The sequence below is a fragment of the Frankliniella occidentalis genome, unplaced genomic scaffold, assembly GCF_000697945.3.
Source record: "Frankliniella occidentalis isolate FOCC.00 unplaced genomic scaffold, Focc_3.1 Scaffold560, whole genome shotgun sequence".
NCBI classification, from domain to species: domain Eukaryota; kingdom Metazoa; phylum Arthropoda; class Insecta; order Thysanoptera; family Thripidae; genus Frankliniella; species Frankliniella occidentalis.
In genome coordinates, this window is record NW_026267676.1 from 144,407 (window position 1) to 156,925 (window position 12,519).

General features: G+C 52.7%; 1 protein-coding gene across 1 annotated transcript; it reads left to right on the forward strand.

Annotated features, from left to right (window-relative positions):
- Nucleotides 1–2,241: 2,241 nt before the first annotated feature.
- LOC127751557 (ATP-binding cassette sub-family G member 1-like) lies at nt 2,242–11,687 on the forward strand. Its single transcript, XM_052275283.1, has 4 exons — nt 2,242–2,642; nt 8,243–8,363; nt 10,114–10,303; nt 11,505–11,687. The coding sequence occupies exons 1-4, from the start codon at nt 2,567–2,569 to the stop codon at nt 11,670–11,672; spliced, it is 555 nt and encodes a 184-aa protein (XP_052131243.1). The 5' UTR covers nt 2,242–2,566; the 3' UTR covers nt 11,673–11,687.
- The last annotated feature ends 832 nt before the right edge of the window (nt 11,688–12,519 follow it).

A 12,519-nucleotide genomic window follows, 5' to 3' on the forward strand; every position in this document is an offset into this window, starting at 1 on the left:
CGCCCCACCCCGGCAGTGTCTTTGTCCGAGTGGTGCGGTGGGTGTCCCGTGTTCTCACACTGCTGGGCCCCGAAGGACAATGGATTCGGCCGGCCGGACCGAGTGGTGAGTGAGTGGGGCCGCGGCCAAACTGTCTCATGTTGCCCGCGAAAGCAGCTTGCTTCTCACGTAAGTAGCGGCGGCGGTGCGACGACCCTGGTGGCGGCAGCCAGCCCCGGCGGCCAGCGTGACCAGTTTGCTGCTCCATACGCACACACAGACACACCCGATTACAAAGGCGTCGATTACAAGTTACTAAATGATCTGCAAAATTTGCGCGTCATGCACTTGTGCCCACCTCCCCCTTATGTTTGTCAGAAATGTAAATCAGAAAACGCTTTCTTTTGTGTGTGTGCAGGACCACAAGAAGTTATCGAGTAACGTTAAACATTGAATGCGCCATCAAACATCCTGTTGGTAACTTTATCATTATGGCCCGTGAAACGTTTTCCTTCCGCGAGCTCAACGAAGAAACAACAAGCGTTTCGTCTACATACGACATCTCTCATTTGAAGTCGCGACTACTTAATTGATGTAAAGTTAACCAATTCCTGTGGCCCGCCATTAGGGCGACACTCGACACTCTCAAGGTTTCAAGGTGCAGGGACCCAGGGACCCCACGCGCCAGGCCTGCCAGCAGCATAAGGCTCCGCCATGAGCGACGTCGCTGCATTTTATTTTATTTCTTTGGAAGTGGGCTGCGTTTTCGCAGATTACGTCAGGGGATGCAGTGGCGTTCGCGGGGCGGGGCGGGGGCGGCGGCAAAAAGCCGCGACCGCGTGGTATGGTCCGCGGGCTCGTGGGCCATAGCTTCAAGAAATAAAAACACTTTGTACGACACAACCAAACGCGCCCTCTACTCTCGGTATAGATAGTCTTGGGGACTGTCGAAAAAAGGCTTTGTATTGGCGACGGCGACTAACCATCTACTTCTGGTTGTAATCGTCGGATTTTCGATTGCAGCTATCGACTCAAGTCTATCGAACAGATGTTGCTCACCGCGACACAGTCTTTTCTTTAGTGCGGGGTGGGAGGTCGGTATGGTCGTGAACCGCCCGACTTGGAACACTCGACATCGGAGAGGCGCGCGTGGTTATTGGTAAGCCGCATCTGCTTCATAAACCCCCCGCCATCAATCGGACTTATTTGGCCTGAAATCGAAGAAAAATACACACTTACTTTCACCTCTTTTTCTCTGAAGGCCACAGAGTACGCTACAATTTACAGATTTATACTGCGGATTAGCAGTGCGCGGCGTCATTCACAGCTAGATAGTAGTAGGTCGTATACTTGGCGGTGGTCGCCTGCAACGAGTGCAATGAACCCCAAGTCCGAGCACCTGCTCAAGCTAGGAGCCATAAAATTAGGTTTAAGGCGATCACAGTCAACATTCGTGATTGCGCACACAGTTATGACATTCATCGATAAAAACTATGTAAACCATTCCAAATGTATTTACAAAAAAAGAAACTGTGAAATGCTGCTGCATACGTCAAAGCAGAGATATGACGACAAATGCAGTTTGAAATGTACTCAAGCTGGAAGGGGTCGTGGGTACCGATGGTTAAGCATCATGTTTACATTCTCGCTCCCCATCTTAGTGTTTCGTGTTCACCGTTCTGCGCTATCTTCCAAACAGGGGTTAACTCGAGGGGTTGTTTCGAGGAACTAGACGATGATGGCCATCCTTTGCCCAGGCCAGCCTTTGAATGGCGCGACGAGGTGGGATCCTTCGCTGACGTTAGAGATCACCTAGAAAGTACGTCTGTCATTCGTTGTTGAGCAATAACTGCCAAGTTCAGCCCCTTCCGGCCCCTTCGATCTCTCATGGCGCCTGATGGCTAGGCAACATCTTGCCCGCCGTGACATGCGTGTACTGCGGGGTGGCCTACCCCGAGTCTCGCAGGCGCCGAGCTCCCGTAAATTTGCTGAACACATCTGAGAAAAACGGAAGTACTTCCTGGCCGATCCCTGATCCCATAAGGTAAGGCTGGAATCTGCAAACCCCCACAGCCGCCCACCACCACCCCGGCCCGGCGTCCGGTGCCCTCCCGGCACGTCAAAGCAGGTGAGCTCTTCTCTTCTCCCCACTCCGCGGGCGGGGCGGGCGGGGCGAGGAGGGGCGGGACGGGGTGGGGCGGGGTGGGTTGCCGGCCGCGTCGTGCCGCGCCGTGCCGGGGCGCGTGGAGGGCCGTACCTCACCTCACTCGGAGCTGTCAGTCCGGACTTGCCTCCGCACCGCGCGCCGCGCCGCCCGCTCCCCGCTGCACGGCGTGCTGCACGGTGCTGCAGCTGCACGGCGCCAAGAGCCGAGCCAGGGCAGCACCGCCGGCACGGCAGGCGCCTCCAGGACGCCGACGGCAGACGACCCCCCCGGCGCACCACCATCTCCCCGTCTACGCCCGCACACTCCCTTCCCCGGATATACTCTGGCGAACTACAGAAAGTGAATGTGAACATAGTGGTTGAGTCAGTGATCTGTGATAAGTGTAACGAAATAAGTGGATACGCGAAACAAGTGAGCACCATGACGAAGGCGTCGACCACGATGGACGTCGGTTTCCAAAACCTGTCGTACAAACCGCGCTCCTGGAGGATCGGAGGTACGTTGTCCTTTTGCTCATTTTAATGTGCTTCGTAATATGCAATTTGCATACCCGTCTGCGCATTGTGCACCCCGGCATGAGGGGTCTCTAGAGAAGTCGAAATGTCGGATAAAAATAGCATTTCGATGGGGTAGCGTGCCGCGCGGGACCGATCCACACACCCCGGGCGGGGCGACTGGAGCAGGCCTCATTAAGCCCGCTTCAGCGCTCAATTTGCTGAGAACAGAGTACCGCCAGAGGCAGCTAGCTGCACGGTCAATCAACCATCAACGGATTTCGCGCTCGTCACAGATTGTGTTTTTTTGAAGGGGGGGGGGGAGTGTTATGGGGCTTGAGGAATTTTAATTTTTTTTACTCTAACATTGTCAAAGGCGAAGGTCGATGAAGGAAATAGAGGGCTGGATACAAAGCTTACAATTATTTCAGTCAATAACAATATTATACGCCGCGGATATCCAAGTGTGTGAATGTCGGGCACTTGTAACGTTACGTGTGTGAACGCCATTCGTACTCATGGAGGTACAAATGTGTGAGTTTTCAAAGGAAACACACATACATGCGTTTCCAGTGTAAACTTTGAAATTTAACGGCGATGTTGTGCGAGCAGAATAGAATCAGATTTCAGTTCATAACAAAAATAACGGCTTCTGTCTGGTAGAGTCTATGCCAGGGTAAATATTTCCATCGAGAAGTTGCACTTTGGACCAGATAACCTTTCATGATCTCGAAAGGCATATGCGCGGGTCATACGAAACCAATACACTACGGCTCCTGCCACTGGCTTTGCTATCTACTTGGCTCTACACACCGTGCCTCCAAATGAGGCACTTATGTAAAAGTGTCTTAATTGAATGAGATGCACTATGCACTACGCTGGGACACGGAAAGATCAACATGCCATAGCTGACTTGCAAGGTCAGACAAAACAGAAGCTGATCATCAATTAATGTTCACACACGCACGCAGTGCAATGCTCGCCTTCGCCTTGTCTGTGGGAAGCGCAGGAGAGGTGGTTGGTCAGGTAACAGCGGCACGGAACAACGCTCTCCTGCCGTATGTGTCGCCCCGAGGGGGGACAAAAGAGTCAACCGTGTTCGCGGAGACTGTTATCACGACAAGTTATCCGAGAGTGGCGTTTGTGGTCTCTTCCTTCAGCAGCGTCTGGTTGTTGTCGCTGCCCCCCCCCCCCCCCCCCCCCCCCCCCCCCCCGGCGCGTGTCACTGAGGGTAGCGTTGAGCGCGCCAAATAGAGCGATATTCAATTAGGAACTTGCGCCCACGCGCCGCACGCTCGCCGAAGCGTGGCCGCAACGCCTACGTGAGCGTGACGTGAACTGCTCAGGGGAGGGGAGCAGGGTGCTTTCCGCTAGGCTGCGCTGAGCGTGGCGTAAGCGTAAGTTCTTCGTTGAATATTGACGCTCTCGCCCGCGTTCGGCCGGGGTTGGTCGCGATGATTGCGGAGGTGAGACGGACACTGCAAAAGAATAGGTTCGTATTGCAAACCATTTTCTTTGCAGCTTGCAAAGAATTTTGAAGCATTTGTAACTAATTCTTCGTACGCTTGCAAACTATTTCATTGCACAGTGTGCAAGAATTCCGACTGCTTGCAAAGAATATAGTTTGCGGTCATTTTACGGTGGGAAATCACTGCTGTTGGCTGTGCAAGCTCGCTGCCTCGGCTGCTCCAGCCGAAGACTGCCATTTGCTATATCGGGTCGGTGAACCCTGGTGAGGCCCCCTCCTGGTGCTAGCAATAGAAGTGTGCGATTGCCACGAATACCTCAATCTCTCTGAACTCTTCCACCAGCATCAGCAGGGGACAGTTTTTGGTCGGTTTTACCGGCGGAGCGATGAAGAGGTAGTCGTTTTGTTCCACTTAACACGTTGAGTCCTAGACAGATTGCGGTCACGTTTACTATCCACCGTGAAAAATATCCCCGTAATTTTAAAACATTTGTTTTACTGTTTGTTTACAAAATATTTTGCAATTTGCACTGGTCGATCAATTCTGAGTCGATACAAAGTGCTTGTAAATTTATAATTTAAAATGGTAAGTTTACAATAGAAAATTTCCCCGTGAAAAAATTCACAGTGAGCAAATCATGGGCATACCACACCATGTGCCTACCTGTGACTTAATGTGTTAAAGCCAACACTGTCTCTACGGCCGTTATTACGTTACTTCAGACTTCTCTTGCTTCCTTTGCGATGCGACGTAGCTTCCGTGCCCGGCGTCCAGAGACAGCATTGTGGTCCACTGGCCCACCCACGACCCCCCGACCCCCCCAGCGTAACCCGGTTGTCTCACGCCCTGTTTTGGGAAGTGCAGATAAGATGGAGGGAAGGAACGGGGCTTGCGCATTGTCGCACGCAATGCGTGGCTCGTTAATGAACATTGTACTCGAGAGAGTAAAAACACTTTGGGAGTAAAATTCAGTTGTTTTGGGTTTTGGTGTTATACGGCTGTGTGTACCCCGGAGTACCTAAGATGGGGAAATATGACTTTTGAGTTATGCAGCACTGAAAATTGGTTGGCGTCTTTAGACGTCAGAATATTGGCGTTCAAAGTCACAAAATGTTGGCGTCTAAAGACACCAAATGGTGTTCCTCGAGAGAACACAAATTTTGCAGTGTTCAAAGACACCAATATTTTGCGTTCTCTCTCAAAGAGCACCAAAATTTTGCTGCAAAAGACGCCACTCTATTTTTAGTGAGTAAGTTATATACAGGGTGGCCGCTTTGCCCCGTTCTTTTAAAAAGGTAGACTAGCCCGCCCGCAGCTACCTATCCAGTCCCCTCCCACCTCCCCACTCCGTCTGTCAGCGGGCTAGTCGCTGCACTCCTTTTTACTGTTTTCCTTCAATTAGTAGTGCATAGATGTGTCCAAATTCGCCAGCATTAACACAGTTTTCGTAATTTACACTCCTCTATTACTTTTGATACATTTTTCTTTTTGTAGCGCAAATAATGCGACCGCAGTTAATTATTCGTAATTTTGCAATTATTTTGGGAGTTATTTCGGCCTCATTGTTAAACAAGTTTCCCAGCGGTTCGCAAGACTGAACACACTTTTTCACAGTTGTGCAGAACTTCTTTCACTCTAGTCCGGACCACGACCACTCCACCGCACGCCGAGGATCAGCAATGAATAGACTAAAATGTGGTCCGGGGTCTTCAGGCCACCTTCACTTTTGAGCTCGAAGCTATAGACCTGTTAATCAAGAACTTTTCCCCCCGAAAACCCTACGACTATTTTCCACAGTGCTCCCTGTTAACTAAACGTAACAAAAAAAGACACACTTGCCCGCGGAGCTTTTAGCTGCAACTCGATGATCTGATGACCCGACGACTTCCCCAACACAAATAGCACATATCATTCTGATTTCAATTCAGTCTTCTTCCTGTTGAGCCTGAGCGAGATGAGTGCAAATATGTAAATACCCCCTGAAAAAAACTTTAAAAGAATAATATCATGGTTATTTTTGTTTACAGGCGGCGTCATGTTGAAGATTTGTTTGTCACCTCTATTTACAATGTGTTTGTGGATGACAAAGAAATACGTTATGCCATGATATTTTTCTTTTTACGACATCATTTTAAACAGTGGTGGCATTAGTCTGGCCGCCACTTGCTCTCTGACTGCACTTGCAGCGCGGATATATACGTAATCGGGCACCATCGCACTTGAGCTCAGAATAGGTGTTGACAAAATTGATCGCTGGTCAGGTGGCAATCACATCTATGAGTATTTCGACTCTCGCCCTTTGCGCAACGCTAGCGCGCCACCTCTAGCGGCGACGACGGGGATGTGGGAACCTGCGTGGCGACATCTAATAGCTCCCCGTCGCCGCTGACGCCGGCCAAGTGGGCCGCGCTGGAATTACCTTTTTTTTAGAAAAATCCTGGGAGCTCCCGCCGCTAGCGGTCGAGTTTTCAAAACTTTTGAACACTCTGAGGCAGATGAAGTCACTCAACTCACGGTTCCACCGAAGGTCCAGGGGCCGCGCGGTCTGATAAACACAGCTGGCACGATGCCGGCCACGATACACGTGCGTCAGGCTCTATCGGCAAGACGATCGGTGACATGGTCTGGCTACTGGCGCCTCAGCTTGCAGACTAACAATATCTACAACAATAATACGGCCCTGATATGTAAACACCAAAGAAGCCTATTTCATTTTAGTGCTTGTTACAGCTAATACATTTCTGAAGGCTCTATACACCACCTCTAAACGACTCAGAACGCCGCAGATTAAAAAAAAAAAAAAAAAAAAAAAAAACAACCAAAAAAAATACAAAAACAACTCTTCGTGTTCCTTTGCAATTATTCGAAATGTCCACACTTGCCGGCCGCGCATCACGCACACTAATTCCTGAAGTAATTCATAGACTGTAGGTGCCGCCGGGTGCCGGACGCCTACAAACCAAGCCTATTTGCTACCTAACAATTAAGCAACATTGTACGCGCTTTTCTTCGGCGCATTTCGGCGTCGGGGCCCAATAATTACCCCTCTGCGCGCTCTGGATCTCGCTCTTGCAACGAGAACGAACCTCACGCGGATCACCGCCCGGCCGGGTCGGGTCAGCGGGCGGCTGGACGCAGGAGTCATCGCCTCCTGCGCCTGCGCTCTGGGCACGCCGGTGGCACGCCCGTGGCACGCCTGCATGTGCCCTCGCGCGTGCCAATCTAGAGGGTCCCGGCCAGCTGCAGGCGGGCTGACGCGACGCCGGTCTGACAGAGGCCTGTACGGCCGCGCACAGGTGTGATGCTATGCAGTCATGGGAAACGTCCCGTACCGGTTGGCCGGTGCGCGCGGCTATAACGCCTTGTGAGTCACACGCCGTTTGCGGGAGGAGGTTGGTGTGGTGTGGCCTGTGCCCGCTGCGGTAGGAATTCAAGTAATGAAACGACGACGCGGACAAATCCTTCGAAAATCTCGGAATTACGCCTCCCATCCTTTGGCTTAATCTCATGGTGAGCTGCGGGGCATGGACCAACCGGCGGCCAGTAGTCTGCGAGGTAGGCCGCGTCGCTGCACGGGTGCTTGGCGGGTCGCCTACCTCGCGCACGACAGGCGCTACGGGAGAAAGATCACTGGAAAAAGAACCCAATGCCTTTTCAGAGGCGTTAGTGAAATAGCACCTTCACTGAAGCGCTACTAATGACACCACCAAATTTCCTTTTATAAATTTTTAGTGCCTAAAGGCATTAGTAGCACCTTTAATATAGGTGTTATATAATATATTTTTTCTTCTCGCAGTTGGCTTTTAGTTTTATTATCACACACGCAATTTACATCTACTACTGGACCTTGAGAGTTAGCCAATGTTCATTTTTCCCCCGTCGTAAAACACTGTACACTTACTTATTCCTTCCTTGCTCTCAAGAATTTGATGGGTTCGGTGACCTGTGACTACTGCTTGCACTACGGGCATTCAGTCCAGTGCACTTCTCTGCAATGCCGTTTTCATTCCCTGGAACTGGCAGCTAAAAGAAGTGCCTCAACAAACCAATGAAAGCCAGCTAAAAGTGACGCTTTTACGGCCCCGTTTACGACTCGCTGAACTCATGTGCCTGTTCGCCTCTCTGATCCACAGGCCCCCAGAAGACGATCCTCCACGATGTGTCCGGCCGCTTCAAGAGTGGCGAGCTGTCTGCCATCCTGGGCCCGTCCGGGGCCGGCAAGAGCACCCTCCTCAACGCTCTCTCGGGCCTCACGTGAGTCTTCTGGATTGCTCTAGTTGAGCAGGACATCTTTATATATTTTATTTTTGTAATTTACAATTGACAGAATCGTAAATCGAGGGTACGTGAGTGCAGTGCAACCACACTCACAAATGCGTTACATCAAACGCCTGAAAACACGTTTGCAGAGTGTGTGCAAGAGGCGCTGCGGTCGCGGCCAGGGCAGGGGTCTGGGCCAGAGCCCCGGGGGGCACCTTGGCTCTCGCATGGTTCACTGACCACCTGACCGGCGCCGTCCGGGGCTGCTGGAGCTCTGTTGTTGCTCCTGGAGAACAACATAGGAGTAGGGAGTCCTCCGTTGCGGCGGTCACAGCCAGAGCAGGGGGGCGGACCAGAGCCCGGGGGCCGGGGGGCACCTTGGCACTCGCATGGTTCACTGACCGGCTGACCGGTGCCGTCGCGGGGCCGCAGCTGGAGCTCCTGCGGTGGCTGTTGTTGCTGCTGGAGAACGCCGTGACCGCGCAACGCCGTCAACCACTGGAACCATTTTCCTTTCGGTCACGCTTAGCTGCACTCACATGTGTCTACCGTTTGTGTACGTGTAAGCCCATGTATGTGCGTGTTAGAGAGGGGAGGGGGTGGCAAATGTTATATCATAGGTCATATCACGATTGTAACCTCACCTTATGCCCGAGAAGAGGCTTACTTCAAACTATAAAACTGGGAATTCGTTGGAAACGACTATCCGACCTCCGACCCAAACGCGCAAAAATCTTGCATTAAAGAAAATAGTCGAGTGTCGAGTTATACTCGGTTATACTATATTATGCTCGATTTATCCGTACCCACTAGATACCTGCTTAAGACTCTTTGGCTGTTACTGTATGGGGTGCTGTTTGCCCTGTCACAGCCACAGGAACAACACGAGGAAAATGATGAGGGTTACCTCATACGGCGCGAGGTGAAGGTGGGGAAAAAGGAGAGGGGGGCATCTCATTCATGACGTTCATGACTGGCTACTCCAGGCTGCCTTTGGCCTAACCGAACCGGCCTGGTGAGTGAGACCGACCCGAACCTAGCCAAGCCGCGGGGCCCACACGAGGTCTGTCGGTCACGGTGTGTGAGAGTGAGAGTGAGTGAGTGAGTGTGTGTGTGTGTGTGTGCGAGAGAGAAAGAGAGAGATGAGGAGGGGAGTAATTTGTGTTACAACCGAGGTTACAACCAATAGGTGGTAGTGACTGGCGACGGCGACGACCCAGTGGCTGCCGTCGTGGATGGATGCAACGAGTTCAATCAGCTGACTCCACCACCTCTTGCTGCACGCGTGCGGGCGGGGTGGTGGCGGCGGTGGCGCGGGGCGCGCGCGGAGGTGCAGCAGGCGGAGCTGCAGGGCGCCACCGCGGCGGTGCGGCCCCGCGGCACCCGCCCGCTGCTGGCGCCACCGCCGGGGTCCCCAGCACGGTCATTAGCGGTGCATTTCCACAGCCGCTGTAGGTCGCCGCCTCCTCGGCCCACCGCAGACCGCGACATATCTCCGGCGCGTTGCGCGTCATTAGCGTGCCCCCCGCGCCCGCCAGCCGCTGCTCTGCTTGGCCTGCTCCACATCACCGTCTTTCCTCTTCCTCCTGTGGTGTATCTGAGAATAGTGACCTATTGACAGAATGAATATGGAAATGTATGAAAAACTGTTGTTGAATAGACCCCTCCGACCCAAGAACTCGCTGTGTGCCATTGAATAATTTAATCCAAAGAATCTCACGAATATATGAAACCTCCCTTGCAGGACGCGCGGCGTGGACGGCTCGCTGACGGTGAACGGCTGCCAGCGCGACCCGCGCACCTTCTACAAGAGCTCGCGCTACATCACGCAGGAGGACCTGCTGCAGCCCATGCTCACCGTGCACGAGCTCATGGTCATGGCGGCCCGGCTCAAGCTGCCGACCGGCACCAGCCGCCAGGAGCGCCTCAGGGTGGTGAGTACCTCGCGGTCAGCACACCGCACACCGCCGCCCACCTGACCGGGGCCCGCCCGGCCGCGCGCGGACCAGTATTTCAAAGGCAAAACAACAAGACGCGCGGGAGAAACAGAGAGGGACCAGAGAAAGCTGCGTGCCCAGCCCGGGTCTTCTTACCTGGCGGCTGCTCGAGGCGAGAGAGGTTCGCGCAGCTCTTTTGGCCACGGCGTACCGCGGCGTGGCGTGGCGTGGCGTGGCATGGCGCGCATCGCCTTGACACAACAGCACACGCACGCGAGGCGGTGATGGTGGGCCCAAAGGCTGTCATCAGTGAGCGTCTCACTGACGTTCCGGGAACATTGTCTACCCCAAAAACCCATCGGCGCGGCAGAGCTCAGCTCAGCGCCCGCCCTCGCGCTTCGCCCGCACCTTCCGCGGGACACTCTCAATAAGTTGCGAGATGGTGGGACCACTTTTCGGTTCTGACGAGCGCTGTCTGATATAATATGTGAATAGTCTGACATGATAAGGGAACTTGTTTCTGATACTCGCTAAAGACTTGTCACGCCGGTGTCCGCCGGGTAGGTGCCATATTCGCCATATCTCTCATTAAGATGTATACAAAAGCTTCCATACGTCATCAACATTTGTAAGATAAATCATCTCTTAACTTTCTCCGTATTCAAAAACCTGCGTCATTTCTTGAGGGGGGGGGGTCCTTACCCTTTTGGCGCGTCGTTTGGGGCGATATCCTCTGGCCGCGGACTCACGACCCGGATCGCGGAGACTGGGGTCCCCGCCCCGCGGGCCACATGACTTTGCACGAACCCGAAACGGCTCCACGCACTCGCTTGTTTTCCTCTGTTCGATTCCACTCTCGTGTGTTGCCACCGCGGCCTCCTCGGCCCGCCCGTGCTGGGCCCCCGGGCACGAAGCACACGCCTGACCGCGGCGATAGATTTAAGTTGATCTGTCTTAAACGAAAACCTCCATGGAGCACTGCTCTGTTCTCGACTCGCGCATGTGAGTCGGTTTGCAAAACTGATATAAACTGAGTGTGAGTACGTTTACTACTTCATACTGTATTTTTGATTAAACGAACAGTGTTCTCTCCAGCGCGCATTAATTCCCTCATGTGTTGTAAGCTCCGAATCAGAAAAAATCATTTCTGTGAGTGTAATACCCCAATTTTTTTTTCACTGCCCACTTCTGACCGCAGATAAGCGACATTCTAGCCAAACTAGGCCTGCTGCACGCTTCTGCAACGAGGACCGAGAACCTGTCTGGCGGCGAGAAGAAACGCCTATCCATCGCCCTTGAGCTGGTCAGCAACCCGCCCGTCCTCTTCCTCGACGAGCCCACCAGGTACGCGCCGATGAGACGGTGACGACAGGAGGTATGGTGTCTGCCTCCTCCCCCATCCCATCGGGTCACCAAGGGCACGGCCACTCGGTCGACGCCCGGGTCACCTTCCACGTTTGTTTACCCACCTTCATAATTGGGCAAAGGGGCAACCCAGAGTCGAAATTAATTGTAATGTTTATGATGTCTTGTCACTTAGTGAATTTGACTGAGGACGTTTAAGTCCCGCATGCTACAATCTCGTGGCAAGGGAGTAATGACTCCGTGCTTTGGAGTAACGCCGGTTATTGCTCCCAAAATTTTGATATCGTGATTTTCTTTTTACTGTTTTGCGTGTCATTACGCTCAATACAGTTTATGACGCGAGTTGTTAGTTTTGTCACCCCCTTGGCTCGTGGGCGATCGATTACGTCTTTTTATTTTGGCCTCACCGCGGTTGAGTCATTATGCCTGACTGGCATCGCGCTCGCTCTCACGGATTGACCCATCTGACCTAATTTAGAGCTCGCGCATTATTACACACCGCCACGACTATTTTCTACGCCTCGTTTTTCGAGGTTTCTATTTCTTTAATTTTTAGTAAAAGTGGGGAGAGAATGGTTGATGGATCCCCAAGTTGTTCCCATTAAGATCCTTAATCGAGCCTCACTGACGCAGCAGAGCTGCAAGGGCCTCTACACAATAGGGGACCATTACATTACTCTATCGCTCTGTGCATCAGTAGGCTGTGCGAAAATGCCCGCGACAAAAGACAATACTGCACTCGGGCGTGTGGATGGAATGCAATCATCTGGCCTGCCAATCCTCTTCCAACATGGTGTTGTGCCACGGGATTCCTGCGCTGCTGTCCTTTTTATTTTTCTTCACAAGAC

Coding starts and splice junctions, on each gene's coding strand:
- LOC127751557 (XM_052275283.1), top strand. CDS start 2,567: ATGACGAAGGCGTCGACCACGATGGACGTCGGTTTCCAAAACCTGTCG. Junction 2,643..8,242: donor GCGCTCCTGGAGGATCGGAG/GTACGTTGTCCT, acceptor TCTGATCCACAG/GCCCCCAGAAGACGATCCTC. Junction 10,304..11,504: donor GCCAGGAGCGCCTCAGGGTG/GTGAGTACCTCG, acceptor TTCTGACCGCAG/ATAAGCGACATTCTAGCCAA.